The 12811-nt window shown below is 42.6% G+C and overlaps 1 protein-coding gene across 3 annotated transcripts in view; it reads left to right on the forward strand.

Moving 5' to 3' along the window:
• The window catches only part of PCSK2 (proprotein convertase subtilisin/kexin type 2), a 258307-nt gene that overhangs the window by 134528 nt on the left and 110968 nt on the right, over positions 1-12811 (forward strand). For all 3 annotated transcript variants that reach the window (XM_025399674.1, XM_025399673.1, XM_025399675.1), the window contains 2 exons: positions 462-570; positions 9191-9228. In XM_025399674.1, the coding sequence (XP_025255459.1) occupies positions 462-570; positions 9191-9228 (147 nt within the window). The remainder of the gene's footprint in view (positions 1-461; positions 571-9190; positions 9229-12811) is intronic.

Raw genomic sequence — 12811 nt, forward strand, 5'->3', positions numbered from 1 at the left:
TGTTACCTCCTGCAAAAGATATTGTTATTTAGTAAGAAGTTATATTCAAATAAGAATAATCCAAAACAATATGCTGTAAATTCAAAACATGAGTTATAAACAAAGAGGTATGAAAGTGAGCATTTAATTCTAAATCAGGGAGGGTTTCCTGCAATAGCAGCTCTTTTATAGAAAAAGTTTAAAGATAGTGATCTAGTTATAAGATATGAGGGGATTGAAACTATGTTTGCATATTTACAGAAAACAGAAAACACTAAGTGTTTATACCCAAAAAAAAAAAAATGGAGAGGAAACGCTATAGGTAGGTTAGGAGGGACACCCAAAAGCACTGTTTCATGGAAGTGGCCTTTGAGCTGGTCCTGGAATATTAGATGGCTATAGAGCATGTCAAGTAAATATGTACATGGGTGCTGTAAAACACCAAACTGATACCATTCTTTGCTTTGAAATTCCTGTACCAGATCAATACTGGCCAAGCTGATGGCACTCCTGGCCTTGATTTGAATGTGGCTGAAGCCTGGGAGCTGGGATACACAGGGAAGGGTGTTACCATCGGAATTATGGATGATGGTGAGTATTTTGAAGCCTGTGCATCATTTGGAAATAAGCGTGCCTTTGCTTGCCTTTCGATGAAAGTGGTACTGTTTTGGAGATGCTAACCAGAGATGGAATAGCAAGATACTGGGCCTATGACCACACTGCACTGTAACCAAATCTTCACCTTTCTTCCAATCAGTGGTCCTCAAACTTGAGGTTGCACTTAACAAATATTTTTTGAATAAATAAATAATAAACTAAACAAATGAATACATGAAAGCTGCCTGTCACTCAACCATAATTTCTTACTGCTTACACTTTACCTTAAAATGTCCTCTAAATCTCTTCATATTTACCATCAATTTATCTAGACCCACACTATCCAATGTAGTCGCCACTAGCCATATGTGCCTATTTAATTTTACATTTTAATTAATTAAAGCTACATAAAATGTAAAACTTTATTTCAATTCCTCAATCACACTAGCCTCAAGTTCTTCATACCCACATGGGGCTAGCAGCTGCTGAAATTCAATTCCATTTTCATCATCAGAGAAAGTCACATTAGTGCGACTCTACATCCATAAAACAGCTTTTCAGTAACAGGATTGGAGCTTGGGGAAATTTGACTTTATTGCTGCTTTCAGAATGAACCCTTGTAAAGTAGCCTTTGATAACCTTTTATTACAGACACTCCTTACATGTTATTCATCCTGCGAGCCTACCAAAGACTTAGCAGGGCTTCATTTTCTATAGTTTGTGATATGAAAACCAATGGGCTTGATGAATTGGCATTTTTCCAACTACACACGTCCTTGGCCCTGTGGAGAATCGCTGCCTGTAGTCGTTTCACTGGGGACGTCTTATTGCCCTCCATCACCCATCTGGGTCCGCCAGCAAAAAGCTCCACTGTGCATTATTGATCCAATTATATACAAAGGCTACACAGAGATGAAACAATGGAGCCTTTCCCATCTGAAGATCCTCAAAGAACAGAACACTATGTTCCTTAAAGTAAAGCTTTGAAGCAGAAACGACAGAGGAAACCAAGAGGAGCCAGCCTGCTTAAAACCTGTGTTGTCTTGTGTTGGCTCATTAAATATCAACATAAAAACAATGCCTCAATGTTTTCTGATGTATGAGACATTTTTAAGTGGCTGTAACACCTTCCTCCAGAGGCCAAGGGCTCTCACAAGAAGAAAGGAGCCCTGCATGAGAGTGTGTGTGCTCAGATGTCAGAAGTTTATAAATGTTTCTTCCTTTCTAACACTTGTTCTTGGAAACTGTTCCAAAGGGGTTCAGGCCAGCTCACCCAGGAAAAAGATGCATTAGGGTTTGGGGGAAACCTACCTAGAAGATATTGTGATAACCAATTCTAACAGCGTATCTACCGGGTATCCCCAGCTGGGGATCACAGAAGCCACCCTAAAAGTGGCACTAAAGTGCCAACATATGCACATTGCTCTGCTCTTAGGAAAACTCCAAGAGTCCTGTAGATGCCCATTTCAGAATTCGTTAACTGAAAGTTCCTTGACTGACTCCTAAAGTCATTGGCTCCTGACCCAGTTCCACATGGAAAGGCAAGCCCTTTAGAAAGTCCCCGCAGAATTTCTCATTTGATGTTCTTTCTTCAGCTGATTAATGGCCTTCGGGTTCCCAAAAAAGTAAACTCTGCCCCCCAATTACAATCCCTGGTTTCTTCTTTGTTGTAGTCAATTACTGCTGCAGAACGAAGCATCCCAACATTGAGTGGTTTAAAAAAACAACCATATTATTATCTCTCACAGTTCTGTGGGTTGCTGGAGTTCAGCTGGACAGTTCTGCAAGTTCTACTGGAGTCTATCATGCAGGTAGAGTCAGAAGGCAGTTGAGGCTGGAGTCAACTAGAGGCTCCACTGGGAGGCTGAAATGGCTCAGCCTCCCTCCCTTTCCATGGAGTCTGAGGACTTCTCTCACATGAGGCCCCCAGCAAGGTAGATGGATTTCTTACAGGTGGCTCAGGACTCCCAAGAGTAGGCATTCCAAAAGAGAAGAAGCAGAAGCTGCCAGTCCTCTTAAAGGCTAGACCTGGAATGGGCACTGGTCACTCTGCCACTTACATTGGATGAATAGTCCCAGGGCCAATCCAGATTCAAGTGGAAAGGAAATAAACTCTGAATTTGTGGCCATTTTTAATGCATCACATGCTATTCAGTATGATAACTGAAGAAAAGTATGATGACCAAGCCATTCTCCAAGTTCACTGTTGAATAGCAAAATGAGCACATTTGGGACAAGGGCAGCTCCCCACATGGTGAGGACAAAGACAGATGCTCAGCAGCCTCTTGCCATGTAATTGGCCATCTCTGCCCTCACAGCTAGAACCGGGAAGGCTGGCAACACCAGTACTGTATTCTCTCTCTTAACGACCTGCACGTATGAATGGTATGGTGCCATGTCCCAGATATTTTCTTGGCAAGATATTCCAAACTAAGGTTACAGAGAGACACAGATGCCAACCCTGATACCTAAGGGCAAAACTAATGTCATATTCTATCAACACTGTCTCTCCATATGTTGGCCTGTGTGGCAAATGTTCAATCATCTGCGTGGAGAAGTTTCAATTTGTGGACAGCCAGTTTTAATAGCCGCCCTCCCATCTCTGGTTGCCCAACTCCAAACTCAGCCATCATCCTGTCTGCTGGATCCAGTGACTCAATTGATGCTCAATAAGTATCTCTTGCCTTCACTTAGGTGCAAAGCAACATCATTTCCACATGCTACATATCACTAGGAGAGGACCTCCATGGTTAGCTGCTGTCCAAAGGGGCAGAAATTATTTCTTAAGGGTCTACTAGGACATTTCACTTATGTAAACGTTAGCAAGGACCCCACTTAATGATGACAACGTCATCCCTTTTACTGTAATGGAATTGTTTAGAGTTCGGAACTTGACCTGGAAAATGGAATGTGATCATGACAAGATACAAGGATGGACAAGAGTCATCCAGCCCAAGAATAATTCAGAGCAGGTGGCTGGTTCTCAAGATCACACAAGATCAGAGAAGGTATGGGTCAAGACCCTTAGCCATTATCAGATGGAGCCAAGGAAGTGAGATGGAAGGCCAGTGAGGTAAGGTCAGAGGGAGCTTCAAACTGAAGTAAGAATAAACAACTAACAGTAAAAACAACTAACATTTATTGAGTAATCACTATTTGCTAGACACTGCTTAGCATTTTGGAAATACAACCACAGTTATTCCCTAAGGCTGGTATTATTATAATCCCCATTTTACAGATGAAGAAACTGAGGTTTAGGGAGACAAGAAACTGCCCAAAGTCTCACAACTAACTCTAACCACCATTCTTGGTACTTGAAACCTAATCCTTTGATCTGCCTTCCTGGTGAGACTTTGTGAATGGGGGCCTCATTCATGTGAGTAAAGATTCAAGCCTGAGGACCAGACAGTCACCCACACCCTTCTGAGAAATTTAGAACTCTGCATCACATAGAAAAGCAGTAGGAAGGTCCAGCAGGGTGGCTGCTCCAGTTACTTTTGCTGTGTAACAAATAATCCTGTATTAGTCCGTTTTCACGTTGCTGATAAAGACATACCCAGACTGGGTAATTTATAAAGAAAAAGAGGTTTAATGGACTCACAATTCCATGTGGCTGGGGAGGCCCCACAATCATGGCAGGAGATGAAAAGCGTGTCTTACATGGCAGTGGGCAGGAGACAGAATCAGAGCCAAGTGAAGGAAGTTTCCCCTGATAAAACCATCAGATCTCATGAGACTTATATCAGATCTCATGAGACTTACTACCACAAAAACAGTATGGGGGAAACCACCCCCGTGATTTAATTATCCCCCACTGGGTCCCCCCAATGCCCATGGGCATTATGGGAGCTACAATTCAAGATGAGATTTGGGGGAGGACACAGCCAAACCCTATCCAACCCCAACACTTAGCAGCTTAAAGTCGCTATTTATCTTTGATGATGATTTTGTGGCACAGGAACCTGGGAAGAGCCTGGCTGGGCACTGCTCACTCAGTGTTGCTCATGCGGTTGCGATGTTAGCTGGGCTGCAGTCTTCTGAAGGCCCAGCTGGGCTGCACATCCATGATGGTGCACTCCCAGGGCTGGTGGTTGGTGCTGGCTACCACTGGAACTCAGTTGGGACAGTCAAAAAGAGTGCCAACATGTTGTGCTTTACTATAATTTGGTCTTGAGGTCTTACTCACCAGAATGGCTATAAACTCTACCCTGCCCCGACAGGACTCCAGGTGGTTGGCTGTGGATGTTTACAATGTGCCTTAGTCCGTTCCTGATGCTATAACAAAATACCCTAGACGAGGTCATTTATAAGTAACAGAAACGTATTTCTCACACTTCTGGAGGCTGGGAAATCGCAAATTCGGTATCTGATAAGGGCTTGCTCTCTGCTTCCAAGATGGCCCCTTGTTGCTGCATCCTGTGGAGGGGACAAACACTGTGTCCTCCCCTGGCGGAAGGGGTAACAAAGGGATGAACTCTCTCCTTCAAGCCCTTTTATAAGAGCATGAACCCCATTCACGAAGGCACAGCCCTCACGACCTAAGCACCTCCTAAAGGCCCCACTTCGAAACACTATTGCAACTAAGGATTACGTTTCAACGTATATTTTTAGAGGGACACAAACACTCAAATCACAGCATTTCACCCTACCCACTCCCATGCCAAAAATTTGTGTCCTTCACATACAAATACACTTATTCCAGCCCAGTAGCCCCAAAAGTCTTCATTTGTTCCAGCACCAACATGAAAGTCTAAAGCCCAGAGTCTCATCTAAATATCATCTAAATCAGAGATGGGTGAAAGTCAAGGTACGATTCATCCTGAGGCAAATTGCTCTCCAGCTGTGAACTTGTAAAATCAAACAAGTTACATGTTTCCAAAATACAGTGGTGAGACAGGCGTAGAACGTATATTCCCATTCCCAAAGGGAGAAGTAGGAAAGAAGAAAGGAGTAACAGGTCTGCAGTAAGGCCAAAATCCAAAATGGCAAACATAAACTCTGAGGCTTGAGAGTAACCTTTTCTGACTCTATGTCCCACCTTCTGGACACACTGGGATGGGAGCTGGGCCTCCAAGGCTCCTAATAACCCCGCCCCCATGGCTTCACTGGGCACAGCCCAAGCAGCAGCTCTCATGGGGTGGAGTCTCATGCCTGCCATTCTCCCACACTGGAATCACATGTTAGTGGCTCTGTAGTTCTGAGGTCTCAGGGCAGTCCCACCCCCACAGCTCCACTGGGCATTGCTCTGGTGGGAGTTTTCTATGGTAGCCCCACCCCATGGCAGTTCTCTGCCTGGGCCCCGAGGCTCTAGGGTTAGGGTTAGGGTTAAAGAACTGGAGCTCAGGGCCAGGGCTCTGACATGCTATGCATCTCAAGTGAACTATTAATATTCTAACTAGGAATATGCACATGGAACTCCTTTCTAGTTCCTTGAGGTCTCCAGGACTGTCACAGCTTCCTGAGAATTGGGACTATTGTGGATTAGACCTTCTGAAAAGTTTCAAATTGATGATAGGATACTAATGATTTATGAATAAAATTATAACCAAGTATTTGTCATTTCTGTGCCACTTTTATTATGATTGGCTGGTGATTCGTCGGTGCCCCCATAGGCTGTGAGCCATAGATAGTTGTACAACTCAGGTTCTATGTCTAAATCATCGGAGTTTTTCCAGGACCGACACTATGCCTGGCATTCACTGTTGAGAAATAAACAAAAGCATGAAATATAAGAATGAATATCAGAATATTGTAAGAATTAAAAATAAGCTGATTAGGAAGATGTGTTTAGTACCTCCCACCTTAAAAAATAATCAAATATACAAAAATATTAAAGTACTATCTAATTACCAAATTACTATTTTCCATTCTTCAGTGCATTATTACTTTTTCTGAATCGTGTTTGTTGTCCATCACAGTCATATCAATCACTCTCTCTTTCTCAGACCAAAGTCTGTATCTGTTCTAACTTAACACTTAGTATTCCTCTTAACCTAATTGAAGATCGTTTATTTTAATTAGGCTAACTTTATCTTGTTTTAATTCTAATTTCTTTCTGGTCTCAAATTATCTCCTTGCTCCAATATTTTCCCTTGACAGAGAAGACACTACTATTTCTTGGAGGATCTTTCTCTTCAACAGCTTCCATTCTCAGAACATGAAGCCATGTTTTAAAAATTGACTTCCTGTTGGAAAATATATTCTCTGGGTGTGTCTTTTTTTACACTTATCTAGATAAGTTTGTGTGATCCAGATAAAAGTGTAAAAGAAGACACATCCAGAGGATATATTTTAAAATATAAATATTTAAAATATAAATTATATTTGTAATATTTTATTAAATTTTAATATTTTACTATATAATATTTTATTATAATTTTATATTTATTTATTTTAAAAATAAATTATATTTTTGATAATTTATATTTAGGTATAAATTATCAAAATTTTTTACCCAACAAGTTCACAAAATTTAAGCTATCTTAACAAATAATTTAATTTAATTTCAATACAATATGCTAAAACCCAGTGGATGTTTTTTAATGTTTCCGTTCTTCTGCATATCCACATTACCCCAGAGATGTGGTAGATGATAGGACTAATGATGATAAGAAATAGGATGTATTAAGTGTTTCCTATAAGCTGAAGACTTTCAACGAATTGTCTTTAGTCTTGAAAACTGCTTTGCAAAGTAAATAATAGTCCCATTTCAAATACATGGAAACTAAAGCTCAGAGAGATTATGTCATTTGGCTAAAGCCACACAAGTGTTAATGTCTAAGCCTGGAGTGGAACTGGATCCACTGATTTCAAAGCCTATGCTCATCCCCAACTTCACCCCACAGCCTAAACTGACCATTTTCCTGGGGGGATGTTTCTTGATTTGCTTTTTGGGATGTTTGTTTGCTTTCTTTTAGAGACAGAGCCTTGCTGTGTCTCCCAGGTTAGTGTGCAGTGATGTCCTTATTTTTTTGCAGAGACAGGGTCTCACTATGTTACCCAGGCTGGTCTTGAACTCCTGATCTCAAGCAATCTTCCTGCCTCAGCCTCCCAAAGCACCGGGATTACAGGCGTGAGCCACCATGCCTGACCAAAATTGACCATCTTTGAATTAGGATCCAGAACAAGGGTTAACAACTTTTTAAAATATTAGTCTTTAAATAATCTGATGCCTTTCCCTCCGAAGACCTCAGGAGGCAAGTGGGAGGAGAGGCATAATGATTTGGGGTGGGGACTATAGTCTCCCAAGCTATAGAAAGCAGCCATAGTGACAGCAATTGCTTCACTTATCGAAATCAACAATAAAACCTAACACATGTACTGTAGATTAGTGACTCTCGGTACAGTTTCTAATTGTATAACCCAGAAAAAAAAAAAAAAGCAAAATTCCTTTTTAGAAATATGCATCCTAATACAAGCTCTTTTTGGGAAAGCAAATTCCTAATGGTGGCCCAGCCTTGGTAAGCATGCAGTGAAGATAGCAGCTTTGGCAAGTATTTAATGATACTTCTGGCTTTTAGAATCTGTATCCCCATGTAGTTATTAAATGCACCAGCTGCTGGGCCAAGCATACCACATGCATTCGTTTCTTTAGTCCCTACATTGTTCTCACCCCTAGTTGGTGAAAAAGGAAAACTAGCACAGAGAGTCTAAGCAACTTACCTGAAGTCTTGCAGGCAGTTATCAGGGTGGTTGGTACTCAAATGCCTGTCTTTGACTCCAAAAACCTACATTTGTAACAATTATGCTAGATGGTGTCAAGAACCTGCCCTGTTTCTTGGAGGGCTAGATGCTCAGATGTAACTGCTGCAAAAATTATGTGGTTTTGCAAACCCAAATGAGAGCTTTTCAATCGCCCTTGAAGTTTCATGATGCTTTCTGAGGTCCAAGGGTCTGATGGAACTCAGCAGTGCTCATAGCCCATGATTTTACCCTTGGAATGACTACTGGGCAACAAGACAGGCCACCATTCAGGAGAAAGCAGGGCTCCTGCCGAGACATTCAAGCCTCAGGCTTCCTGGAAAGCCACATTCTGAAGAGACAAGCTTCAGCTCCCAACCAGCAACACCTCACTGGAAACCATTTGCCCTTTGCCTAATGGCTTTTCCTGCCCAGCCATGTTCTCTTATTATTTCCATGCCGGAGTACATTCTCCTAATCCATTGCTGTCCATGCCCTGTTAAATAATAATCACTTTTCCTCCCCAGGGCCAGTTTCATTTCAGAGAAATGCCAGTTGATGCTTTAAAAATGTCAAGATTTCTACAAATCTCTTTTAGATCAGTGCTCTGATGAACCATCCATCTCACTGTCACAAAGCCCCTTAGTGCTGACATTTATGTCAGAAGTGTTATCCTTGAGCCTCAAACTCTAATTGGCTTCACTCTCAAGCGTGTCTGGGGCAGCTGTCTGTCTGCTCTGGCAGTGCAGCCCACCTTCCCACCTCCACACAGAAGGGAGGTGCAAGGGTGGGAGCTTTGTGACGGGGCACTCACCCCCATGGCAAGCTTTCTGGCACCAGCCCCATAAAGAGGGCACTTTCATGGGCAGCTTTCCTGAGGACACAGTGGCAGGTATTAACCTTTGGTTCCTGTGTTATTGTTGTCTTTTCCCAGGGATTGACTATCTCCACCCGGACCTGGCCTCCAACTATGTAAGTACAAGCCAACTTTGGTGGGGAAACAGATGCATCTTAAATGTCCTAGTACCCCTGGCTATTACGAACATGCACATGTGTGCTTGTCTATATACGTGCATGCAAGTACAGGAACATGCACACACACACGCACACATGAGTACACCTACAGGAACATATGCATGCACACATGGAGGAACACACACACAGGAACATACACACACGCATAAGTACAAAAGAAGATGCACGTGCACTCATAGGCACACATGCATGCACACACAGACAACCACGTAGGCAGCCACACTGGAACTGTCCATCCCATTGGAGCCACAGCTCAGGCGACAAGCAAATGGACAAGGCATGTGGCCTGGCAGCAGGCAAAGGCAGTGGCTTTGAGAGAAGAAAGAAACCTGACGTCTGAAAGAACAGAGTGCCAAGAAAGTAGGTACAGGGAGGGGGAAGAAGAAAGAGACTTGGCAAGGTTTAAATCAGCTCTACCTGATGATATTGAATTGAAGGGTGGAAATGAGCCATCTGGGTTCTTGTTGGATAAAACCGAAGGCAAAAAGCCAAAAGCTGCAGCGACTCACATTACAGCCCTAGCTTTATGAAAGTAAGAATGTTATCTTTTTTGATTATTTATGTCACTTATGACCACTCCACTGCCTTTCCCCCATAACATTGAGCATTACTCTCCCTTAGCAATAAGCAATGTTAGCAGAGAATCACCGAAAGCCCTGAGGGGCTGGAACCACACACTCTAATTTTTGGCTCAGCAAGTCACACGCTCCTTTCCTGATGAACCCACAAGCCCTTTAAACAGAATCGATCACTTATTTTAGCCCCGGAGAGTACAAGATTCAAGCATTGGTGTGTTCACTTAAAATTATCCAAACTATTTCTAAGCTATACTTCTGAGACCTCCAGATCTAGATGTTATCTTAGTCATTGAAGAGACTCATTTAGAGAACAAGGGTTTGCATAAGAGAAAGGATGGTTACCCAGCAAAAAGTGTTTGGAGGTCACTAGTCTGGGTCATTCGTCCTGGAAGGCGAGTGTATTTACATTGCACAAAGAAAGTGTGAATATTCCATGTATTTCGTGCACTAGGCAGCAAGAAACAGGGCATTGAAGGGATCTTATAAATCTGGAAGAGAATAAATTGAGAGGAGCATCTTTTTTAATATTAGGAAAAACTATTAAATGAATCCTTGGCAGAGTCCAGCCAATGTGGCCCCAGAGAGAAATGACAGAAATTGAACCAAAGCTATATTCTCAGCAATGATAATAATCCATGTCTATGGAGAAGACCATTGTAAACTGCCCATGCCTAGCAGTCCTGTGTGTGGAGTCTAAGGAAACAGTCCTTCTCCCTGTCTCCCCATGGCGCCTTCCCTAATGAACACATGAGCGGAGCTGTCTGCTGGTCTTCTCGTACACTTCCTTAAAGGGACTGCCCTGGACACAGTCCTTGCTGCCTCCACCTGACTTTGACTGACTCCACTAGTGCCTCCACCTTTCCCTGCCTCCTCCATAACCGCAGGGCCCTGGAGATGTGTCGGGCAGGGGATTGAGAAGCGCTGCATTGCATTTTCTCCAAGGCTCTGATGTATCTGGGGCCGTTCCTTACAGACAGCAAGTGTGGCAGAGATCATGACCTGCAGGATCAGTGGTCCTCCCTCCGAGGGCTATCCCCACTCCACCCTCTGCAGACAGAAGCATTGACATTCTCCACAGTTCCCTCCATCTCCAGGACCCAGTGCCTCGCAGGGCAGCCACGTGGAGTTCTGCTCACTTTCCCAAACCATCCTTGGAGAAACAATCATCTTGCCACTTGGAGGACTTCAAGGTGGGGTGGCACCCACTGGGCTGGAAAGCTGAGGGCGCAAGTCCTGTCTCCTGTGCATAGCATAACCCCACAAAGGCCTAAGACATGAAGACCGACCTCTGCATCCTTCCCTTCTCCCTGCCTAGCCCAGGCAGTTCCTGTCAGGCTGCTCCCAACTCCAGCTGCCAGATTCGAAAAAGATAGTCATTCACATGGGGCAAGAGTCCTCCGGGGTTCCAGTGAGCTGCAGGTACAATGTTAGTGGATGGTGTGATCCATCTGCCAAAACCTTCATCTGAAATTGGAACGCGAAGCCTCCATACTGAGCCGTGCCAGCTCCTCTGAGATCTGCAATACCAGAATATACCTGAAGAACTCTACGGGTTCTGTGAGTCTCAAGTTCTTTTTTTCTTCTTTTCTTTCCTAAGAACATCATTTTTTCTGATTAAAAAAAAATGAATGCATGTTATTTGTCAAAAAATTTGAAAAAGCATAAAACAGATTCAAAACTAGCCGTAATACCACCATTCTTAATATTTTGACATATTTTGGGCCTTAAATTTCTATGTGTCTATTTTTAATGAAATTCAGCTCTTCTTGCACATTCTTCCCTTCTGCTTGATGTGCCATAAACAGTTTTATGTTATTCAAAATCTTTCAAAACATAATTTTAAGGGCTACATGGCATTAGCTTATGCTGTAATTTATTTAAACAAGCTCATCTCCAATTGTTGAACAATTAGGTTGTTTCCAATGGGTGTTTCACTGTAAGAGGGAGATGGGATGGCAGACGGTAACATGGCCAAGCCATACCATGCTAAGGACAGCTGAAAGAACTGGAAAAGCTTTTCCTGGAAAAAAGAAAGCAGGCACATTAGAGTATGTTTTCAAATATTTCAGATTCTCCTGGTAAAACAAGGCATTCCACTTGTTCAGTAATTTCTCCCAAGAAAATTCCCACCAATGGGTGGTAACCACAGAAGGAAGATTTTAATTCAGTCAAAGGAAGAACTGTCTAGTGATTAAGATTAGTAAATTATTGGGAGGCCAAGGTAGGTGGATCATGAGGTCAGGAGGTCAACACTATCCTAGCTAACATGGTGAAACCCCGTCTCTACTAAAAATACAAAAAATTAGCCAGGCGTGGTGGCAGGTGCCTGTAGTCCCAGCTACTCAGGAGGTTGAGGCAGGAGAATCACTTGAACCTGGGAGGCAGAGGTTGCAGTGAGCCAAGAGCGCGCCACTGCACTCCAGCCTGGGCGACAGAGGGAGACTCCATCTCAAAAAATAATAAATAAATAAATATTAATAAATTAATGAAAGTAACAAATTCTTCCTACCTGAAAATATTCAAGAGGATGATTGATGGCCACTGACAGGATGTTATTGAAGAGATGACAATGTCTATGCTGAACTTAAACTAGATGAGACCTAGGAATCGAACAGAAAATTTGATTTCTTTACAAAACTGCACATCTTGATAACTTGCGTTCAGAGCAAAGTCTGAGTCTTCAACTTGTATCAAACACTTGGAAGCTGACAATGAAATTATGTATATTTACATATGGCTGTGAAAATGTTCTGCCTCTTTGGTATAGATGAGAAAACTGAACACCTAAATATCTCATGCTCGATTCCCCAGCAGAGGGCCCAAACTAGCTGGTTTTTAATAGCACAGTGTCTGTCTCTCACCCTGTGTAGAGTTCAGAGTGGCAACTTCGGAGCTACTAACCACATTCATCTTCTTTATTTTTAATTAAAAATTTTACACTA

Source organism: Theropithecus gelada, chromosome 10, assembly GCF_003255815.1.
Source record: "Theropithecus gelada isolate Dixy chromosome 10, Tgel_1.0, whole genome shotgun sequence".
NCBI classification, from domain to species: Eukaryota; Metazoa; Chordata; class Mammalia; order Primates; family Cercopithecidae; genus Theropithecus; species Theropithecus gelada.